We start from the raw sequence: 21,657 nt of genomic DNA on the forward strand, positions 1-21,657 counted from the left end.
GTCTGTTGTTTTCATTATGCTGAAATGGGTTTTGCTTTTCTCCGCTGACTCGATCCATCTCTGTGGGCACGCAGCTGATTTGAGTGATAAATTCTGCCCCAACATGCAAATGATGTTGCTCTGGGATTAATCCCCCTCAAAAATTGCTTTGTGCAAGTGTATGACTGGCACAAACGGACTCCCGTGAGTTATGAAAGGTTCTCTGGAAAACTCAGGCAGGATCTAGGGAGTGATTTTCCATGGAGATTTACCCCATCTGTAACCTCAGTTATTGTTAATTAAACAGCAGCTCTGATATCCTGACACTGAATTTAGCCTAAAATCACTCCACGTCACACGAGCCAGAACAAAGCAGCAAGGAAAGAGACTGTCAAAGAGCCTGCGTGACTCAGAACAGCTCCCAGCCACTTCCAGGGAAGCTTCTCACCAAGCTGTTAGCTAAGAGAAGTGTTCTTTGAAATGATGCCACCGAGGCCAGCTGCATCACGGCTAGCGGAGCTTCTGACCAGAGCTGCAGTTCCTCAGTTGCACAACGCAGTAACAAAAATATCCGAGCTCTGGGTGACAACTTCCACCTTCACAGTCAGCTCGCAGCCACCAAAACTGTGGAGGGAAGGTTCGAGGACAAAATGCTTCAGAGCAGGGCCTCCTGGCACCTGCAGGTCCCACGTACCTCTGCAGGCGGGACTGGAGGAAGGGCAGGCGCTCCTCTCTCAAGCTGCCTCCACACAACTCCCCGATTCCTGGTACGAGGAGGTCAACAGCTGCAACCTTAAAAGAAACAAAAATAACGTCAGTCATGCCCTTCAGTCCACAGCAGAAGCACAGCAGACACCGGATGGTTGTTTGTAAAAAAGCTGCTTTAATTATCCCGTCGAGTCCAGGACCCTGAGGTGAGTATTTTCACGTGCTCAAAAAGTCTCTTTTGGGCAGGAGAAGGCTGGGAGGGAAGCCTACAATGACAGAAGCTGTCAGGCCTACAGAAAACCTAAATGAGTGCACCCACGTTCCAGGCTGAGGACGTTTGCACCACGTGGTGTGAACTGAATGCCATCAGGTCACTCTGGAGACGGGAGTGCACATAGGAAAATCTGTACGTGGTGCAAAAAAACAAACGGGAGCTCACGAGGAGGCAAACACGCACAGGGCCTGATTCCCTTAGAGTTTATGCAGCTCTAAAAAACTAACGCTACCCAACTCCTGAACCTTTCTCCTGGTACTCCTGCTTTGTGGATTTCTTCTACAACAGAAAAAAGACCGGACAGGATCATATCTCAGCTTGGACTTGTTGAGTGGAGGCCCAGCAGAAGGCTATCCTCGTTTATCAGAGGCTGAGGCACACGCTCAGCTGAAAAGGAGGTGGAAGCGTGACCCGTGGACTCACTGTTCTTTGGGGTCCGTCTTCGTTGTCCCGCATGTAGAAAGGTTTGAGGTCGTAGGGGTAGTTAATGACAAACACAGGAACCTCCCCGCAGTGCTGCACCAGGTACTTCTCGTGTTCCGTTTGGAGGTCACAGCCCCACTGTGAAGACAAGAAAAGGGACCTGGCGTCATGCTTTGCCTGTGGTAAGAGACGCGGCAAAATCCCTGCAGAGGAGAGGCGCGGCTTTGACCCACAAGAAACCACGAGCAGTAACTCCGAGAGCCCACGGGGCTGGGGGAAAATCTGCTAGGACAACAGAATTCCACAGGTTTTAAGGCAGAGCAAAGCAGTGAAATAACAGAGGTAAATTTCCCAGAACAGGGCCAGACTTCCCTGCAGCTGATACAAAATCAGAAAAAAAAACAACCCCCCAAAAACCCCAACAAACAAAACCTTCTCTCCACATCGCTCCAGGGAAACAGGCAGCTGTCCCAAACTGCTTTACTCGGCCCAGCACACCAGCCGTATTTTGGCGTACAGAAAGCAGCTCTGCCAGGATGACCACTCTCTCCTTGCTGTGTCCTGTTACAAGCTACTTTAATTCTCACTTAGGAAAACCCAGCATCCTACCAACCAATTCTTTCCTACTGGAAAACCTGGCCATCTGCAATGCCCTTTGCTTCTCCTGCTTTCTTCCAGTGATGTTACAAATTCTGGGGCTTTTGATGAGAAGAGGGAATCAGGTGATTCTCCTTCCCAGGTAACAATTATCCTTTGGAAAAGCAAAGGGTTCCGCTTACCTCCATGTAGGTTATATGATATTTTGACATGGTTTTGGCTTATTAGAACTTGTCAAACTTTTGGTGCTACCTAAATATCATTCCCTTATTTGAAGATGACTGAAGAATGATGACAGCAAACACCACAACATACTCAGCACTACTCAGATACAGAAAGAGAGAAAGGAGGCTTCCCTGAGACCTGCGAAGTTTTTCAGGCTGTGTGCAAAAACAGGCACAGGGAGAAGCCGCCAGGCAACCACCTACCTCTGGCTTAAAAGCAAAAGTTTGAGAAGCTTGCTTCAAAATTTCCACCGCTTCGTTGTAGGAAATTCTACAAGACAAAAAGAAAAAAAAAAAAAAGAATTTAGAGATAACTGTGAAAGGAATAACAAGAAAGTTTTCTGGCCAAGCTTTGCACTGGAAAATGAAGGAGGCATTTCCCCCCGGCCATGCCAACTTGTGCTGTGATGTCAGACTTCCCAATAATGCTTTGGATGGAAACCAAAAGCTTACATTTTATATGGCAAGCGCCCCGTGCTTTCCTGTGCTTCGGCTACATGCAGGAAGTGCTAAGCTCTCAAGCCACTTCTGCGTTATTGCAACGCTGCATTTCAGTCGGAAGGGAGTTTTGCACAGAACCTCTTCATACAAATTTGATTTTTTTTTTTTTAATTTATTAAAGAAACCTGTCCTCACTGGCACAGTTCCAACAACGCAGCTCCATCGTTCAGCACGGTGTTAGGAGGCAAAAATAACAGCCCAGAGCGCGAAGAACTCGTACCTCCAACCTTTTTATTTTGCAAATACCATGAGGTTTATTTGCAGCAACGTTTCTCTGCTCCTCTGACAGCTTTGAAAGCGGTTTCTCCACTGATTTCCACCGGTACAGGAGAACAGCACCGTGGCAAAGCAAACAGAAAAAGTGCAGTCAGAGATGCTGCAGGTTTGGTAACTGGAAATCAAGACTCGATGGAAGGTGCTTTTGCTGACCAGTTTTCCACATAGCAAGCAAATGCTGCGCACAGAAAGAGCAACTTGCTCGTGGTAATTTCATCTCTCTGTATCGTTAGCCAAATGCAATTATAAAACAAATTCCCTGAAGGGCACGAGCTCTTTACGTCCATGGACGGCTTCTGGAGGAAATACATCAGGAATACCTCTGGAGGAGGTATTTTAAGGGGGCATGGAAGGAAATCAAAATTCTTCCGTTCTTTAGCACAGAGCAAAATGAAAAAAGGAGTTGCACAAGTGATTGGGAATAAAAAATCAGCTGGCCTTTTTAAACATCAAAAATATTTGCAGAAAAGAGGATATGCTGGAGAGAAAATGTGAAGGAGGGCAGAGCACCAAAGCTGAAACCAAGGAGCAAACCACTAGGAGCAAACCACTCGTCAGGTGCATGTGAAAGGAGGACACCCTGGCAGAAAGAGGATCTTGTCTAGGCAAGCAAAAGCGAAAGGACGGCAGACCCAGACGCTGGTCTCATGCAGAGGTGACAGGAGGACTGGCAAACAGAACAGAAGGAATTTCGGTTTGTGCTCTTGAGAAGACCTTATGTTAACCCAGCAGGCACCGAGTTGGGGCAGAAAAAGAAGATAGAGAAAATAGGAACCCTTTCCCCAAAAGCCCTCTTCCAGATCATTTTGAAATCGAAGTACTTACGTGACGAATTTGTTCTTCAGCATTTGTTCCAACCTGCCCTTGGTCAAAACAAGAAAAACAAAAGAGTAAAGCAACTCCTAAGGGTTCAGGGGCACAGAAGAAGCAGAGAGAAGTCACCCCTCACTAAGTTTTGATTTGTGGGTCTGTGTTGTGCTCTAGATAAGGGTCAAAATCCACTCCAAGCCATGCAGTGCTAAAAGGGAAGCTACTTTTGGAGCTGAGGATTTGGAGGCCAGTAGGTGATGACACAACTACAGCTTTGCCACAGATGCTATAGCAAGTTGTGCATCCTCTCTGCACTGGCCTGAAAAATAACTTAAGCTCAGACCAACTCCTGGCTCTTCACAGTTCATTAACACAGGAGAACAATTAAACAAAAAATAAATTAAGCCCCCCTATTTCCAAGAGCTCCCAAAAATGCATAGAAGGGTCGCAGCTCTTTCCTGTCCCATTTATTACCTTCTGGGCAGGAGCTACGTATTTATGAAAAAGCTCCACGTCACGAGGACATCTGGAGAACACGGTGCTTGTTGCTGTCTTGAAAAGATCTTCCATAACCTAATAGAGAAAACAGAAGGGCACGAAAAATTAACGCTGCTTAGATGTCCCAGACTATAAATAAAACGCGGTGCGCATCAGCCAAAGGGTACAAAAGGAGCTTTTGCATGGTCAGACTGCATAAAAAGAGCACCAGCTTGCTAATGCTGCTAATTAGCAGGCTTGCTCACCAGCTGAAGAGGATGAGAACCTGCTTTTCTGCTACGGGTTTAGGGTCTCAGCGTCTGCTGATGGCCTCGGTATCTTCAGTCGAGTATCTCCAGTGCAAAAAGCACACCTGAAACATTCGAGGAGCAGCCACAAATGAACTCATTACAACCATTTGTGGTGACTGGGCTCCGATGAATCATGAGGAGAGGGGAATAAATGTGTGCTGAGTAGAGCCAGCCTGTCCAACAGATTCTGTCTAGAGAGACTCTGCACAGTAAGAGCAAAGCAAAGAGAACACGCACAGAGATGAGCAGAGAGCTAAAACTGACCCATCAATGCGGGGACGTTTGAGAAGCTAAAAAAGGACCTGCTTTAATTTTCCTAAACTAACGTGGATCAGCTGAATGACACTCACATCCAGTTTGGATGCACTTAGCTGTTAAAACGGGCTTCACCTATGAAGAATTAAACTAAGCAAATGCCTTTTGGATTCCAAACAAAAACAAACAGAAACCAAACCAAACCAAACCAAAAAAAGCCCCACAACGTACTCCAATGCATTTTGATCAGCCTGTTGGAAGAGTCATTTCTGTGTTTGTTTAAGCAAAGCAGGCTACCCCAAACACTTGCTGGCATGCTGGCGGGTAAGAGTTCCTGTATCTCCTCGTAGTCCCACACACCTGCATAAAGCAGGGAGTCGGTAGCTGTGGAGTACTGATGCTCCCAACTCTTCTGCAAAATCATTCTCCTTATTCTCATCTCCTTTGTAAGTAACAGAGCAAATCAGCTGGACTGCGTTTCACCTTAGCCTAGGATGAGACCAGGTTTTTCACAACAAAAAGCACCTCTGAAAGTCCTGGTGCATTTTCTGTGAGATTAACAACTTGGTTCATTAACCGAAGAGCTGAGAGAAGCAACGTACCCACCGGTGATCTCTAGGTGAACAGAGGTCCCTGGATACTGCCCAGGGGAGACTAACTGCACGAAGATGAACCTGACTTCTGGTCTGCAGATCTGAGGAAGAAGCAAGTAAGGAACCAGACCTTACAGGGCAAGAGGAACAAAACACAGAAGAAAGAAGAAGCTGGGCTCCTGACGTGACTACACTGAGATTCCAGGCATTTTCTTCAAACTCTCATGTCTAGAAGACTGTTCCTTCTTCATCACCTGGCCTGAACTGCTGCTCTGTGCTGATGAACAGTCTCTGCATCCCACCAGCTGGTAAGTCAGGCCCTGTCTTCATCCCTTTGGAGCCAAACTCAGCCTTGAGACTCCTGCATCAATCTGGGCCCTCTGTTTAGAAAGGCAGGATCCAAATGAGGCCCAGCAGATGAACAGTTTTCCCCCTACTGCTACTCAAGCACAGAGGAAATGAAAAGCTAGCATTCCTGCTGCTGAGTGGCAAACAAGCAAACAGGCAGCTTTGAACCTTCTTCAAAGTAGCTAGAAAAAGGCTTATGCAAATGAAATTAGAAAACCTGGCAATTCATCTGGTTTCGCCGAGGCAGAGACGGAGGGATTTTACATTAAGCTTCCTCTTTCTAGAAAATGAAAGTATCATCTGGTTTTAGAAAAGCATGTTGTTTAATTAGCACTTTTTTTTTTTTTTTTTTCCCCCTCGCTGTGCGATAAAGTAACAATTAGGTTCCCACAGCCTTCAACACAAGCAGCTTCCTCTTGTGGAAAAAAGATGTGGGTGGTATGGGAAAAACAATCTGAGAAACACTTCCAGGTTTGAGACTGAGGTTTAATCCTGGAAAAAAAAAAAAAAAAAAAGAAAAAAAAGAAAAGACAGACACGTGGGTCATGCGTCGGCCTCCTCACTGCTCTTAACTCTTACTTATGCCAAATGCGTACCAGGCACGAACAGCAGGGCGAAAAATAAAGGGAGAAAAAAGCTCTCCGGCTCAGGACTTCTGGCTTTAAGCAGATTAATGTAATGAAGGACTGGAAAGCAGGCTGGATAAGAAGCGAGTGGAGAACCACAGGTGCTGGCTTGCTGACCACATGAGCTGCAGAGATGGCCCAAGTGGCTGGGCGTGAGTGAATTCTGGAAGAAGCACGTTTGGTAGGGGATTTTAAAACACCACCAGAACCACAGCTGGTAGCTTGTCTTGGAGGTGGGACTCTTGGTGTCCAAAAGTTTGCTTGCTTCGTAATGAAAATACAGGAATTGTGCTGCTGGAAAGGCAGGTGAGGAGGACAGAGGTCAACATCTTCCCTTCTCCCCTACGTCTCCCTCCTTTTATCTGGTGATTCTCACCCTCCAAAGAAGTTCTGCAGCATCGGTTCTGGCCTTCCCTGATGTTGCTGCGAAACTTAATGATTACCTTGCTGATTTTCAGTTAATTTTGACTCGGAGTGTTTGATACTGCGACTTATTCTCTTCCCAAATCACGTTGTGACCAGGGGTGAAACAGGAAATCATCACCAAACCAGTGGCAGACGTCAGCAGCAGCAACCGAAGGTGCTGTGCACAACAAGAGGGGTTCCAATCATCACCTGTCTGCATAAACATCACCCAAGCATACTTTCAGAAAAAACACAGGGCAGGCTCACACCAGATTCTGGCTCACACCTGCCTGCTGCTGGGAAGTAGTAAATAAATTCCTGGCTTTGGTTTGCTTGCCTGTGTGGCTTTTTGCTTTACCTACCAAGCTGTCTTTGTCTCAACCCACTTTTATCTTTCCCATTCTCTCTCCCAGGCCACCAGGGGACAGCGAGCGAGCGGCTGCAGAAGAGCAGAGCACACCACTTCTACAGCAAAGGAAGCATTTACCAGGACCGCAGGAGAAACATGCTTGCAAGGGATATTCCTCTTCACATCTTCCTGTCTCCTATGGTACCCTGATAATCCTATTAGTTCTCCAAAGAAGATTGTAAAGGAGAAGTATTAGAGACTAGCTCAGACTAGAGCTCAAATGCTGTGGGTTAAATTTTGTTCTCCATTTTATGCAGTTCGTGTTGCCAAGATTTGACTTTATTAAGGAAGACTGACACTAGGCAACAACTGCTCTCAGAAAAAAACTTATTTTGGGTATTTTCCAACTTTGCAGCCTAAATAATGTTCTTTTAACATGGTTTTGTATGCATGTTTAATGAAATTCAGTAATGATGGCACCACGTTACCTCTCTGAGGCCCCGTTAGTGTCACGAGTGAAGTGGGACCCTTTAAAATCCTCTTCACTGTCAGGACAGCCAAAAAGAAAAATAGAAGATGACGACCTACAGACATGACTGCTTAACACAGCACTGGAGAGAGGGGGAAAGGGTGGGAGCAGGCATCTCACAGGACAGGTAGGAATGGAGATCTTGGACTTCTAGCACTCTGCTGAGACCAGACACTTCCATATAAGACAGATGTCTTCTAACCTGACCTTCTCCTAACTCTTTCTTGCTCATCTTGGAGGAACTTCTAGCCTCGACTCCTTTGGAAAGAGGCCACAAAGGCCTGAGAACCACTCGCACACTCCCTGTAGGCTGAAGCAGTAATAGCATCAGGGTGAGTGTGGCACCGAGCGCACGGAGCGCCGTGGGACTTTCCGCAGCAAGGATTGTGAAACCTGCCTGCCTTGCGAGAGTCTCGGCTTCTTGGGAGCACTAAGACATGGTTTGGCACAAAGCAGAAACTTACGCTGCGTGATCGAGACACACAGGACTTCCTAAGAACTGGGCTGCTAATTTAGGAATAACTGAGCATTACTCCGTGCAGTTACACCGGGGAGAAACAGACCTTTGCTCTTGAATCTTGCTCTTCCTTTTATTTTGTAAAGAAAGCTGCTTTTCTTTTGGAGCTTTGGCTAAAGAAGCACCTCACTAGAGAACAGTAAACACGCATTTCTTTGTAGCAAGGCTCTTCTGTACCCTTTAACGGTGCAAAAACAAATACTTGCAAGATGTCCCTGAAGAAGCTGAGCACTCCCAGCACGCTCACTTGCGTTGGAGGTATTCATTCCATGTCTTGAACACCAATTTAAAAAATAATTTTGCAACAATCCAGCTCTTTATCTGAGGACAAAGTTCATATGCTAACCGTAGCCAATAGCCCCCGAGGCTTTCAGCTGGGTGTTTGGCATCAAACAAAGAACACCACAAGCTGCCCAGTGGGCAGACAGGGGAGAGAACACTGCCTTTACGTCAGTTATGTGGGGAAAAAGAAACTTAACTGAGGCTTTAGAGCAGCTGTCAGTTTTTTTTTGGTGTGTATTTTTATTCTTTTGTTATTTTTCCAAAAGAGATTGCCCAACGATTTAAAAATAAACAAAACAGGAACTTCACTTCTGCAAGAGAGAACATCACAAAAGTAAGCGTTTTGCAATGTGGACTTGCTAAGGGGATGCAAAACCATTGCTGCTAGGAGGATTTCTGTAACAAGAAAGGATTCTTGTCAGAGACTTTGGGGCACAAGAAAGAAGGGAAAAATGAATCACAGAATCACAGAATCACAGAATTTCTAGGTTGGAAGAGACCTCAAGATCATCGAGTCCAACCTCTGACCTAACGCTAACAGTCCCCACTAAACCATATCCCTAAGCTCTACATCTAAACGTCTTTTGAAGACTTCCAGGGATGGTGACTCCACCACTTCCCTGGGCAGCCTGTTCCAATGCCTCACAACCCTTTCAGTGAAGAAGTTCTTCCTAATATCTAACCTAAAACTCCCCTGGCTCAACTTAAGCCCATTCCCCCTCGTCCTGTCACCAGGCACGTGGGAGAACAGGCCAACCCCCACCTCACTACAGCCTCCCTTGAGGTACCCATAGAGAGCGATAAGGTCGCCCCTGAGCCTCCTCTTCTCCGGGCTGAACAAGCCCAGCTCCCTCAGCCGCTCCTCGTAGGACTTGTTCTCCAGAATATACTCCAGAACCTGATATATTTCATAAGCCAAGAAATTAGGGTTCTAATCTACCTGTGTGGGTATTAACTCCCAAGTCCTGCTGGGTGTAAGCTGGCTCGTGCCGAAAGCAGGAAGATGTGTTAGCATCCATCATGTGGTTAGCGGTCAGTCCTGGAAAATCATTTGAGAGCAGCGAGCACAGCTAAGGGAGGAGGAGGGAATTCTGACGCTGGTTCTGCACAAATATTTGGGGGTGCCCACCTGCATGATGTCCTGGAGGCTCTCGGTGAAGGACAGCTCAGCCTCCACCATGTAGAACTCTGCCAGGTGCCGGCGACTCTGCGAGTTTTCGGCTCGAAACGTCGGCCCAAAGGTGAACACGTGGGTAAAGGCCCTGCGAGGAGACAAGAATGAGGTAGGTCAGGCCTGGAGCACAAGCATTATATTGAAAATCCCATCCACGAGCTCACTTTTCTCCCAGGATCTCAAAGCTTTCATGTTTCCATCGTGTCTTTGACCCATTTAATGGCACTGCTGTGTATGGTGCTGCTACATTCCTCCAGTGGGGTGGGAAGAGGGGTTATTCACATCCCTCCACAGCTTTCACATCCTTCCACAGTTAACTGAGGTTGCACAAACCCTTTGCAGCTTTCACAGAGCACCATTTACACCCAGGATGCTTTCTGTGGCTGCACAAGAAGAAAAACAACACGCCGCAGAACCAGATCACCACACCAGCCAGGCTCCCCTCATTTCTTATCCCCCCACATTTATCTGGCTGCAAGGTCTGACGTTTGCAGGTGCTGCGACACCCCAAAGCCCAGCAGTGCAGTGTCCCACTGCTGGTCTTGCCGGCACCCAGAGGGTGCAGGTGAAGTCCAGCGGGCTGGAAAGATGGTGCACGGCTTGCAGTCCCCCTCTAGTGGCAAGACCAAAGGTTATTCCAGAAATGGACAAGGAACCGGGCTTCTTCCACAGCTGAAAACGGTTCAGCTAAAAGGGATGCCCTAATTAGGGAGCCCCTAATGCAGAAAATGCTTATGGGATAGCACCTGGTGCTGAAGTGACCGTTTAGTTTCCTATTATCAAATTCTTTCTCGTGTCTTTTTATTCTAACTGAAGATGTCTTCCTTGTGTCTTGCTCAGCACCTCTGGTACCAACATTTTGCAGCAAACATCTTCCGTGAAGGATCCTTTTCCTTTCCTGTTCCCCGTGGAATATTCAACCTGATGGGATGTTGCCACGAACTTCTGCCCCGGCTTGATCCTCCTCCTCCAAACTGCCCTTTGCCTCTCCAAAAACCTCAGCGACGTTTAGCTAATTGCTGTAACGAGCCCGTTGCTCCCTGCCCGGCTCAGTATTACCTCACCAGTTCCTTGCGCTCCCCCATCTGGAGCCATCTGTTGTCTTCTCTTCTGGAGAAACACATTTCTTCCTCAACGCCTTGTGTGTTTTCTTTTTTTTTTTCTTTCTTTTCCATCTTCCTACAGCACCTGGCACAACAAGGTCTTGGATCTGAAGCTTCAGAGGCTCAACTGCTATAGCAATACGAACAACGAACAGGCAACAGTGAGTCACTCGGACAAAACTGGTCAAGGCAGGACTGGTCAAAACCTTTGGCTTGCTGTGGAGGACACAGAAATCGGCCTGCAGTGTGCTACCCGTGCCCAGGTCTGCTAAAATATTGCCATTTGGGGTTCTTCAGTGAAAAGGTTTTACCTAAAGGCATCGGTTTTGTCACAAATTCGGGTTGGAACAGACACAAAAATACTTCCCAAAGCTCGCACCTGCTGAAGGAGGCACCCAGGACTGCTGGGTTGGATGTGAGGCTCTCCAGCTCCTCCCTGACGTGGAGATCTCGATCAGAACTTACTGCTCCGAGCTGTCGGCTGTGGCCAGATCCTTCACAGCCATGGACTGATTTTATCCTGCAAGAATGAAGCCTCTCTGTGCTGGGTATTTGGGGAGGACGAGTGCAGAACTCCCCCAGGCTCCCATTTCAGGCTTTTCTCAGCTTCAGGCATCCTCCAAAGCTGCAAGCAGAGGAATCGTGCATTTTTCAGGCTGCTTTTTGGGAACGCATGGATCCAAGTGGGTGTGAGGACTTCACCACGACCCTGGGATGCTGGCACAGGGAAACCAGGCAGCCAGCAGGCTGGCAAAGCGATCAGAGGAGCACAACAAATGCTTTCTCATCTGGCAACAGGAATTCAGTGCTGAGCAGAGGCCTGGGAGTAACGGGGAAGCACAGCTGAGATACACACAGCCCGTATTATCAGCCCCAAGCACGAACAATTATTTTTCAGCCAGGCTTTCACGTACTGCTGACTGTCCCCTGCCGCTTAAGACACGAAGCGAATCCACTCTGCGCAGATCTGACCTTTATTTGTGCTTCAGCTGCTAGTAGGAAACGTATCTGGAGTCGGACACGCTGCTGCATCATGCTGAGCATGTATAAATGCACCAGGAAACAAGGATTGGGGCTGCCTCTGCTTTGATTTGATGGATCATTTGATTTGACTCCTGTGCTTTCTGCTGCTCCTGATGAATCCTTCACGTTCCCAGCCCTCTGCGTGTCTTCCTCCAGCATTTAAAAATAACTTGAAGCTTCTGGTTGGGTCTCCAAAAAGTTCCTAGGCTGGCAGAGCCCCTGGGAAGCCGAAAGGGATGTGCTGGGAGATCCCCCGGCCCTAAGAACATCCAGGGGGGGAGAAATTTCCTCCTTTTCACCCCAAGTTTATTGCATTGCAACCTTCTGCTCCGAGAGCTTTGCGGCACGCAGACCGAGGGCTCGTTTCCTTCCAGCCTGCTGACAATTCATTATCGAGACAGTGATAGAAAGCACGAGGGGAGCACAAAGCATCCGTGCCCAAAGCTGCTTAAAAGGAGCCTTTTAATTAAAACTCACACGATGATCGCGGGGCCGAGCGTCCCTGCCTTCCCGGCCCTTTTTAACGCTGCAATCCTGACGTAACTAATTGTGCTGCTGGCTCCCGGGCCGTGCTCCTCTCCTGAGCCAGGGCTCCACGCTGCTGCCGGGGTAATAAAGACCGATCGGTGCTGCTGAAGCGAGGGGACGCGACTCCGAGCGAGTAATTCATCAAGGAGAGGTGATTCCTGTGCGGCCAAGGTCACGCCGGTGACACAGCCGGGGACAAGAGGAGGTTGTGACTCAGGGCTGAGCACCAAACCGCCCCGGGGCATTCAGCTTTCTGTCTGTAGGGCGCCCTCGTCCTCACCAGGGTCTGCGGACTCGTTTTGGAGGTGGAAGGCCTCCCTGCTCCACCAAAACGAGCGGCTGACTTTGCTCCGCTGCCAGGAGACGCCAGCTGGCTGCAGCCCCTGACCCGAGCACACGTGGGATTGCTCAGGGATGCTGAAATTTCTAGCCCGAAACATCTTCTGGCCTGACACACGAAACCACCTGCACGCAGAGAGCCTTTCAAACAAGCCCATCTGATGCCTCCAGGGTCCAGATTTTGGAGGAGCTGGAAGCCCAGGGCTCCTATGATGCTGGCGAGGTGTTCAAAGAAGGGGGACAGCGCTTTGCAGCCTTGAGCTGGGCAGAAAATGCTAAAAGGAAAGCTCAGCGTTGGACAGAAACACCCCTTTTTTAACCTCAGTGTAAAAGGAACAATCCCAGTACTGTCGTTGGGTGGTTTGGATTTTGCACAACGAAAATTGTTCGTGTTTCTGCTGAAAAGGCAGCGCGGGGAGGGCACTGCCGTGAGTTTTCTCCAGAAAAATGGGTTTTAAAGGATTCCTCAGAATATGCCAGTTCTGTCTGCCCCTTGAGGAAGGGCAGACGTGGAGGGCTTCATCCCGACACGGGCTCTTACAGCAGTCTGTGAGCTTCAGGCCTGGGCAGCGGTGCTGAGTGCTGAGGTTTCGATTCATGCTGCGCCAAGATGGGACCGTACTTCCTTCTGCAGGCAGCCAAAAATAAATACATAAATTAAAAACAACAACAACTGAAAGAAAAAAAAAAAAAGCTGTCTAAGTTCCCAGACAGGGACTGGGAAGTGCCAAACTTCCACCCCAGCCAGCCAGACTGAAGCAATGCAGCAGCTTCCCTCGTTGTGCCTTCCGAAGGGCAGAGTCCAGGGCGTGCAGCAGCAAGAAAAGGAGAAGAGGGGACCCGGCTCCTCTCCAGGCCGCCCTCCTCTGCTTGACCAGGGTCCAGGCAGGCTTGAATTAAGAGCAAGGTGATCCACGTTCCCCGATTGTCTGGCAAAGCAGCCCGTGCTCTGTTTGTTGTGTCTCACAGCACCGCCAGGCGTTATCCTGGGAGGTTACAGATGGGAGAGCGGGGGAAAAAGCGAGACACAAAGCAAACAGAGTTACTCAGAGCCACGCAGCCTCTTCTGCTCCAGGCACAGAGATCTCATCAGCTCGGGCCCTCCGCCCTTTTACGAGGCTCTGCAGGGCTTTCTTCTCAGCGGAGGCTTGTTTTGTCCTGGTTTTGATATTAGGATGTTTAATTTAAGTCAATAAAACAACCCATTAGCGACGTTAAGTCAAGCTGGGCTGATGAAAGCCACCAGAGCAGCTCAGCATTTATTCAAATCACCATCTCCCAGGCCCGAGCTAAAAAAGATCTTCCACAAGAAGTGATACAAAATGTTCTAAGCATTTACACGAACCAGGGTGCAAAGGGCTGTTTGAAAACTTCATCATCATCAGACTCCAAGCCTGAGCCGTAAAAATACATTACCGACAGGGAAAAAAAAAAAGAAAGCAACCGTGCTGAACCCATTTTCCTTTCCGAGTGGAAAAAAAACATGGTCCCCACAAACTGCATTATAACAGCTTGCAAGAGGATTTTTTTTATTAAATGTCATTTTTTTTTCAGATGGACACTGCCTCTGCAAATATGGATTGCAGACAAATTACATCGGTGGGTGCATGACCACAAAGTGCCATGGTTTGGGCCCCATTTGCAAGTCCAGGTGAGGCTATTTAAAATTTCTGAGGTCTACAGTAAGCAGATAAAGTAAGTAACTTTGCTAAAACCAGCTATTGAAAGCAGTATTGAATGCAACAAGCTCCAGCTGACTGCAACACGCACCTACACAGATCCATATCCTCCTTCGGTGCAGGGATGGCAAGGCTTTGAAGAAATTGGGTGCATGCTCTTGTTGGATTTGTGAGCCTCTTTTAAAGAAAGCTGTGGAGCAAATGGGGCTGGAGCAAAGCAGGAGCTGCCTGAGCACGAGGCACGCTCACCTTCTCACCAGCAATCATGTTTGCCACGGTGTTACCAGCAACTGATGATCAGCTGAGCTGCAATAAGAGCACCTGCAGGCTTCTTGCTCGCCTTGCTCACCAAGAACAAGTCTGCAAAGCCATCAGGAGTGTGGATATCGTGGCACAGGTGGCCGAGTGGTGTTCCCCAGAGCAGCGTTGAGGCCAGTTTTGGTTAATATTTTATCAGTGGTCTTGATGAGGGGATCAAGTGCACCCTCAGCGAGTTCAGAGATGACACCCAGTTGGGCAGGAGCGTGGATCTGCTTTAGGAGGAAGGTTTTGCAGAGGGATCTGGATAGGCTGGGTCAATGGTCCACACCCATTTGAAGGGCATTCAGCAAGGGGAAGTGCCAGGTGCTGCACCCGGGGTTCACCAACCCCATGGGGTGATATAGGTTTGGGGAAGAGCGGCTGGAAAGCTGCCCAGCAGGAAAGAAGCTGGGGATGCTGCTCAACAGCTGGTTGAACACGAGCCAGCCGCGTGCCCAGGTAGCCAAGAAGGCTGCTAACATCTGGGCTTACATCAGAAATGGTGTGGCCAGCATGACAGGGAAGTGATTGTCCCTCTGGGCTTGGCACTGTGTGACTGCACTTCAATATGGGTTCAGTTTGGGAAGAAAGATACCAAGATGCTGGAGTGCATCCAGGGAAGAGAAATAAAGGTTCACGTTCACGGTGCTTCTGGCAAGAGAATTAACTGCTTCCCTTCCCAAAAAGGCAGAGGGAAGGGGCCAACAGCACAACCACGCAGGCTGTAAAGCCCCCGCCAGCTCGCTGCCCTACCTCCAGATCTGCGTTTGCCTTCCCACTACCACCAACTCATTAGCAGTCCCTGCAGCAGGCAGGGACTGAAGCGTGCGGTAATTGATTAAAGCCAGACACGGCACGGCTGCTTTTTATAGCTCCAATTAAGTGGCAGTCTAATTAATGGAAGTTAGCGTGCTAATTATAAAGAGGCTGTGCTGTGAGTCAGGCTCGAGCAACTGTTGTGCAAGAAACGTCATTTTTTTTCGGGGATTCAATGTAAATAATGAGACTTACACTGGTGAATTCCTTGCAGCAGGGCCGCCGTGCAACTGGACATCGTTCCTGCAGCTGCATTTGAAAGTATTTCAAATCTTACAGCGTAGAGCAAATATTTGCTCGAAGACAATGCAATCTTTTCCATCGTTAGCATTGGGATCAAATTTTAAGGCTGCATTTGGCAGGCTGCTGAAAGAAAAGCCTCTCACGGAAGGCCTCAGATGTGTCTTTTTGCAGCCCGACAGCGTTTGCTGGAACAGCAGCCCCAAACGACAGCTCCCTGTCTTCTGTGCTTTGAAAAATTAGTGAAACGCTGGCATTTTCGCAAAGAAATCTGTGCGATTTTAGTCCCTTCTGAAACCAACAGGAAACTCACTGCTTTCAGCTCTCTGCAAACCCAGGCAGCCACAGCCAGGAGGGCTTTGGAGGACTGGGATTTTCCTGAGCCTCTCTGCAAGCAGAAAAGCCAGCTGCAGGACTGCAGAGGATATCTGGAAAAGGCAGGACAGCAGCGAAATCCACGATGGCTTAGAAACCACAGAGATGTGCTTAAGGAGAGGGAAGGAGCATTATTTTTCAACCAAACCAAGTTTGATAGCTAGACATTAACATCTTTCAGTGCTTGACTGACCTCTTAACAAGTTTTTTTCCCCTCTATAACCACTCGGAAGTTTTCTTGCTTCATTTTATGCCCATTCTCTTGTCCTGTCATTCACCACCGCAAAGAGCTTGGGACTGTCTCCCCGATAACCTCCTGGCAGGCTGCTATTAGGTTCCCCCTGAGCCTTTTGCCCATTTAAAGGGAATTTGAAAAGAGTAAGATGAAGAAGAGATGAGAAACCTACCGAGGGACTGACGGGAGTAGAAACAGAGCTAGGGAGGATGAGGAAGGAGAAAACTTATTGTGAGATTTAGGGAGGGAGAGGAGAGTCCCCAAAGCTTTTAGGAAGCGGTTTCTGCTAAATTCACGCTGCATCAGGCAGAACAAGCAGTGCCTGGGATGAAGGGCCAGGAAAATCAGTGCAAAATGTCAGCTGAAGGAAGACAGGCTGAAAGGAGAGGAGCAGGTAGGTCCTGTGGGAAGGTCAGGCGGGTGAAAGGAGAAATAAATGAGTAAATAGGCCCAGTGAGCTGTACTTCTTGGCAGCGATTGGTTTTGGTGCCTCTGAATCATCAGCTGTCACAGCCCCTCCAGGCTGCTTCGGGGCCCCAAAGGAGCCTTTATCCCTACAGCAGGATCACAGGTCAAGAAAATACCACGAGGACCAGCGGCTTCGCAGCGAGCCCGTGACATTTCAAACTGGTTATTGGGACACACACACGCAGCCCTACAAACCTCTGCCCCACAGAGCGCTCACTGACTCATTGAAGATTCAAAAGCCCGAAGCTGAGAGCTGTGGTACTGAATAAAAGACTTTTCTGGAGACCTCCAGCAGCCCGCAGATTTACAGCAGCTGGCTCGTTCAGACGCCGAGCGGTCGACCTGGATGCCGTCAGCGCGGACGAGAGGAGAAATTGTGCCAAGTGGGCCACTCGTGTCACGCCGAGAGACGAGACAAACTTCTCTGACCTTGCCTTCAAGATCAAGCACAGCAGACAGTCAACGCAGGAACTCCCCTTTTCTCATTTATTCTCGGAGAAAACGGTTCAAAATTTGTAAGGCCTAATAGCTCGTTGCTTTGCTTGTCAGCAGAAACAGAGCCCAGAGCTCTGGACACCGGGTACGGAGCACCACGTCCTAAAAGTGCCACGGAAAAATTCCTCTCCCCCCTCACACCACTCCTGGTTTTTAATGGCTTCTGGCAGGGTCTGTCCCCGCACCCTCACCTCCCACAGCAAGTCAGGGCTCCCAAACATTCCTACCTCGGGCTCCTCCCTCAGGCTCCCAGGGACCAGATGTTCCTGAAAGCTGTAGGGCTGCAGCAAGGCAGAGCTTCCCCAAAGGGAACTGTGGAAGAACAGCTCCTTTTCTGGGTATGAAAAATTCAGTTTGGCTAAAGAAGTGAGAGAAAGGGTCGATTTCATTGGATTAAACCCAAAGCACACAAATTCTTTAGTGTTTTAACTGCTTTGTTTATCGGGAAGACCGGAATATTTCAGCTTTTGGGAAAAGGACTCCTGCTTTTTACTGCTTTGAATGCATCACCAGAACATTTCATTACTATACTACAATGCACTTCAATTATTTCTTCACCTAAGGAGTCCTACTCAGAGACTAGCACCCAGCTTGCTGGAAATAAACCAGAAATAAAAAACTTGCACCAGAAATAAAAACGTGGCAGGATCTGAAGGGTCTCACAGCACCTAGGTGGTTAACGCCTCCCCTCCACTGCAATGCCTCACACGTGCTTGTGCACCGAGAAGAGCCCGAGCTATTTCTGATGGCTGAAGGGATTCAATAGCACTTGACTTCCAGGCCTCAAAAACTCACCGTGCTCAAATAAAAATGAAAGGAGCAGGTTCGCAGAACGGTTACACCCCCAGTAAACACAGCTTATCTAAATTTAGACGGCACTGGATCCACTCAAAACGCCTGCATGAACAACGTGCTACTGTAAAACAGGAACATGAAGCTGCGATACAACGTCCTGCGTTCAGAAGAGCGTTGATTTTTTGACAGAGCAAGGTGCACCCGAGTGACAGCGACGCAAAAAACACGTAGCAGACAGATCCTGAGTCTGCCCAGGTCAGCCTTCTGCTCCGTCCCCGAGCGGGCTGTGTACTGTTTAAAGGGAGCAGAGTGATGTAAGGCAGCGGGGCTGTATTTCAAGCGAATCATTACGATCCATACTTTTTCTTTGGCTTATTTGATTTGTTGAATTACGTCTTCCAATAAAGGTCACGAGGCACGAAAGTCAATTAAGCCTCCCGCACGCAGACGGATGTCATCCCGTCTTCGCTCAGGGATGCAAAAAACTCTGCCACCTCTGCAGCTAAACAAACCTCGTCCTCATTATCTTGCCTCAGATAATGGCCGAGATGACGCAGCAGCCTGTGGCTGCCAAGTGACCCGTGCTTCTCTCGCAGCTGCCGGGGCACCACACGCGAGCAAGTCAAAAAACATCCTGTCCACGGAGAACCTCCAGGCTGAGTGTTTCAGCAGACCCCATCTAGGTAGCCTGAGAAGAGATGCTTTCTCACAGACAGAATAAGCCAGGCAGAAAACAGCTTTCTGAACAAATTCCTATTTTATTTTTTTGGTCTGTGTACAAAACTTGCCCCTTGAACAGCTTCCCTGCAGCTACTTACCAGCAGCCAGCTAAACTCTGCAACGGGGATTGAGCAGAAAAGAACTAAGCGTTTATTATTTGGTTTTCAGCACTGGATGCAAGGCACGGGCAGCAACTTACGACTCCTAGAAACATTCATTAGAGTCCGCATGAAAAGGGGAGGGTCTTCCAACTTCTAACCACCTTTTATAAAGCTTTATTCCTCTCATTTTCAGGAGATTCACACTGATTAGTAACTGATCACTTTGGAAGGAGATCTTTCCTCTCTGTCAGTGCACAGCGAATCCTCCTGGCACAGTCCTACCTGATCTCTGATAGGCTTTACCAGCAATACAGCTGGCAGACAGCTGAATTTGGTACCACATCTGAGGATAACCCACATCCTAAGGGCCCAGAACACTGTGCCTCCCAATAACAGGTTGTTCTGATGTGACTACATCTGTTTGATGTGCTAACTTAGTTAATTTATTGTGAACATTCAGTGTAGGTGAGGATCAAACCCACTAATCAAAGGGCAATGTGGCTCTGACAGGCTGTGACACTTCCACAACTATCAATCTCGGTGAAACACTAACATTAAAAGCTTAAGAATAATTTTTTATTAAAGTCAGTATTAACTGACTTTAATATGATCACTTCGGTGGCTAGATTGAACAAGTATCTAGCGTGAAAGCCATGAAACAGAAGAAATCAGAATTGGCAGAGGGAAGAAACACAACTGGAAGACTGAAGGAGACAGAGGATGGAAGTTTGAACCAGAATCCAACAGGAGCCCAGCTTCCACCCTCCTAGGCTGGCCTCTCACACCATCATTCAGCCACTGTTGCTCACTTGGTTTCTGGCACACGTGGCAGGTACCTGCTGGGTACCAACGGGGCAAAATTGGCAAGTAAAACTCACAGATCAACGCAAAAACTTGGTGTTTCGCTCACCCTGCCATCACTTCCAAATGGAGCTGGCCCGAAACCGTCAGGAAGGCAGGCACGTTGAAGAAATGGTTCTTTTCCGCAGATTTCTGCGTCTCATTTGATGTCTGCAAATCAAAAACGCACAAATTAGACTCCAGGTGCTTGAGTAAAGATCCCAGCTCCCAGCTTATTCCCTTTTTTCTCCTAAGAAATGGTATCAGAGTCAACCTGAACACTCCTGAGACGGAACCCAACACTGTGCTAAGTTGTCCTAACACAACGTTTCCCATCTCTGCTCAGACAACTACCAGCCTTGAAAACCAATTCAGGCAAAGCACACTGAAACGAAAATAATGTACAGGATAAAACACCCCTGAGGACCTCTCTTTTTAGGGGTTTCAATCACTTAATGTGGCTGTGTAGTGAAAGGCCACACCCTAAGGGGAAACACCACAGCTCCCACCTCCTCTTTCAGTGATTTATGAGGAGGATGTGGGCTGTAGGTATCACAACAACTTACAGAACAAGTGTGTGCTGCAGCACGGCTGTCACCAAGAAAATTTGGATGTGTCAGCACTGAGCACACAGTGCTTTCAGACATCTCTCAGACTAACAGGGATTGTAAATCAGATGTCCAACAATTCTATCAGTTCAGCTGCTGGGGAAGTAACTTGTTATGATGACAAAGCTTCACCAGGTTCAGTCATCTGTCCCCAAGTTTTGAAGGGCAGTGAGCTCACGCAGAGCTAAAAGAACAGCTCTTCCCTGCTCACCTCTGGCCTTTGGATGTGGAATTTTGTCAAGAGCCCTGAATTTTGCTCAAAGTAAAAAATAAAATTAAAAAAAAAAAAAATATATATATATATATATGTATATATATAATTTGTGTGTTTAAACATGGCTGAGCTGAAACAGAAGTGGCATTGCAGAAAGGCAGGAGACACTAAGATGTAAACTAAAATGTCAGGAAGGACTTATTCATTGTTTAACAAGCCAGTCTGCCAACAAAGGTGGTGGAAGCCCAGATTTTCTCGAGTCCTGGCTTCCATGAGCCAGGACATACAGCTGAAGGCCCTGCCTATCCAGAAATCTGCAAGCAGGTGGAGAAGTCACATCCCTCGTTTCTAGGAAATAAAACCACACAAAACAAAAATCCCACTGGAACATCTGTTGAGGAACAATTTACTCAGCAACATATAAAAGAAAGAAGGCAGCGGAGCAGCCCAAGTCTCCAAATCTAAGTACGGATTTTTCACTCTTCCCTACCAAGATTACTGGAGACTGAGAAGGGACTGAGAAGGGAAGGATCTCTTCCATTTGGAAGTTCAAAGCTTCACACAACATTGCCTTCAAAATTCAACAGAGAAATGAGAAAGTGGGGCACAATCCCCTCCCTCGTCCTGCTGCTGCAGCCCACGGCATGCTTGTCTTTTGGGGCTGCCAGCGCACAGGGCCGGCTTGTGTTGAGCTTTCCTCTTCAAAATCAAGTGAATCAGTTTCCACTGGGAAAAACAACCAAAGCAAAACACCAAAGAACAACAGTAATCAGGAGAAAAAAAGCAAAGGAATATCTTCTTAGGACTTGTTTTTCCATCTTCAAAAAGGCAGAACTCAAACAATATGGAGATGGAGATATCACAACTTACACATTGCATATGCACTGAAAAACACCGTTTAGTTTCGGCTTCTGCGTAACATTTCAGGTCATCACATGTTTTAAGCATAAAAAAAATACCTCGACGGAAGCTGTAGAAAGCTCAGTATTTGATTATGAAAGAGGTCTGAAAACAATCCCATTGAATGATGGTGTATTTGGGGTTTTAATTTACAGGCATGAAAGAGGAATCAAAAGGCCTCTGTGATGAGCCTTTTGAAAGTCATTTAAGATTGGTGCTT

The 21,657-nt window shown here is 47.8% G+C and overlaps 1 protein-coding gene across 4 annotated transcripts in view; it reads right to left on the bottom strand.

Annotated features, from left to right (window-relative positions):
- The window catches only part of NARS2 (asparaginyl-tRNA synthetase 2, mitochondrial), a 46,319-nt gene that overhangs the window by 10,342 nt on the left and 14,320 nt on the right, over window positions 1-21,657 (bottom strand). For 3 of the 4 annotated variants that reach the window (XR_014318584.1, XR_014318585.1, XM_082773036.1), the window contains exons 6-12: window positions 19,786-19,886; window positions 9,614-9,746; window positions 4,267-4,365; window positions 3,808-3,851; window positions 2,410-2,476; window positions 1,385-1,522; window positions 674-771 (exon numbers count right to left, since the gene is read on the bottom strand). Coding sequence is in view for 2 of the 4 variants with exons in the window: in XM_082773036.1 (XP_082629162.1) it covers window positions 674-771; window positions 1,385-1,522; window positions 2,410-2,476; window positions 3,808-3,851; window positions 4,267-4,365; window positions 9,614-9,746; window positions 19,786-19,886 (680 nt within the window). In the remaining 2 variants the exon portion in view is untranslated. The remainder of the gene's footprint in view (window positions 1-673; window positions 772-1,384; window positions 1,523-2,409; window positions 2,477-3,807; window positions 3,852-4,266; window positions 4,366-9,613; window positions 9,747-19,785; window positions 19,887-21,657) is intronic. The other variant, XM_082773037.1, reaches the window with a different exon arrangement.

This window comes from Aythya marila, assembly GCF_965140915.1.
Source record: "Aythya marila genome assembly, chromosome: 1".
Lineage (NCBI taxonomy): Eukaryota > Metazoa > Chordata > Aves > Anseriformes > Anatidae > Aythya > Aythya marila.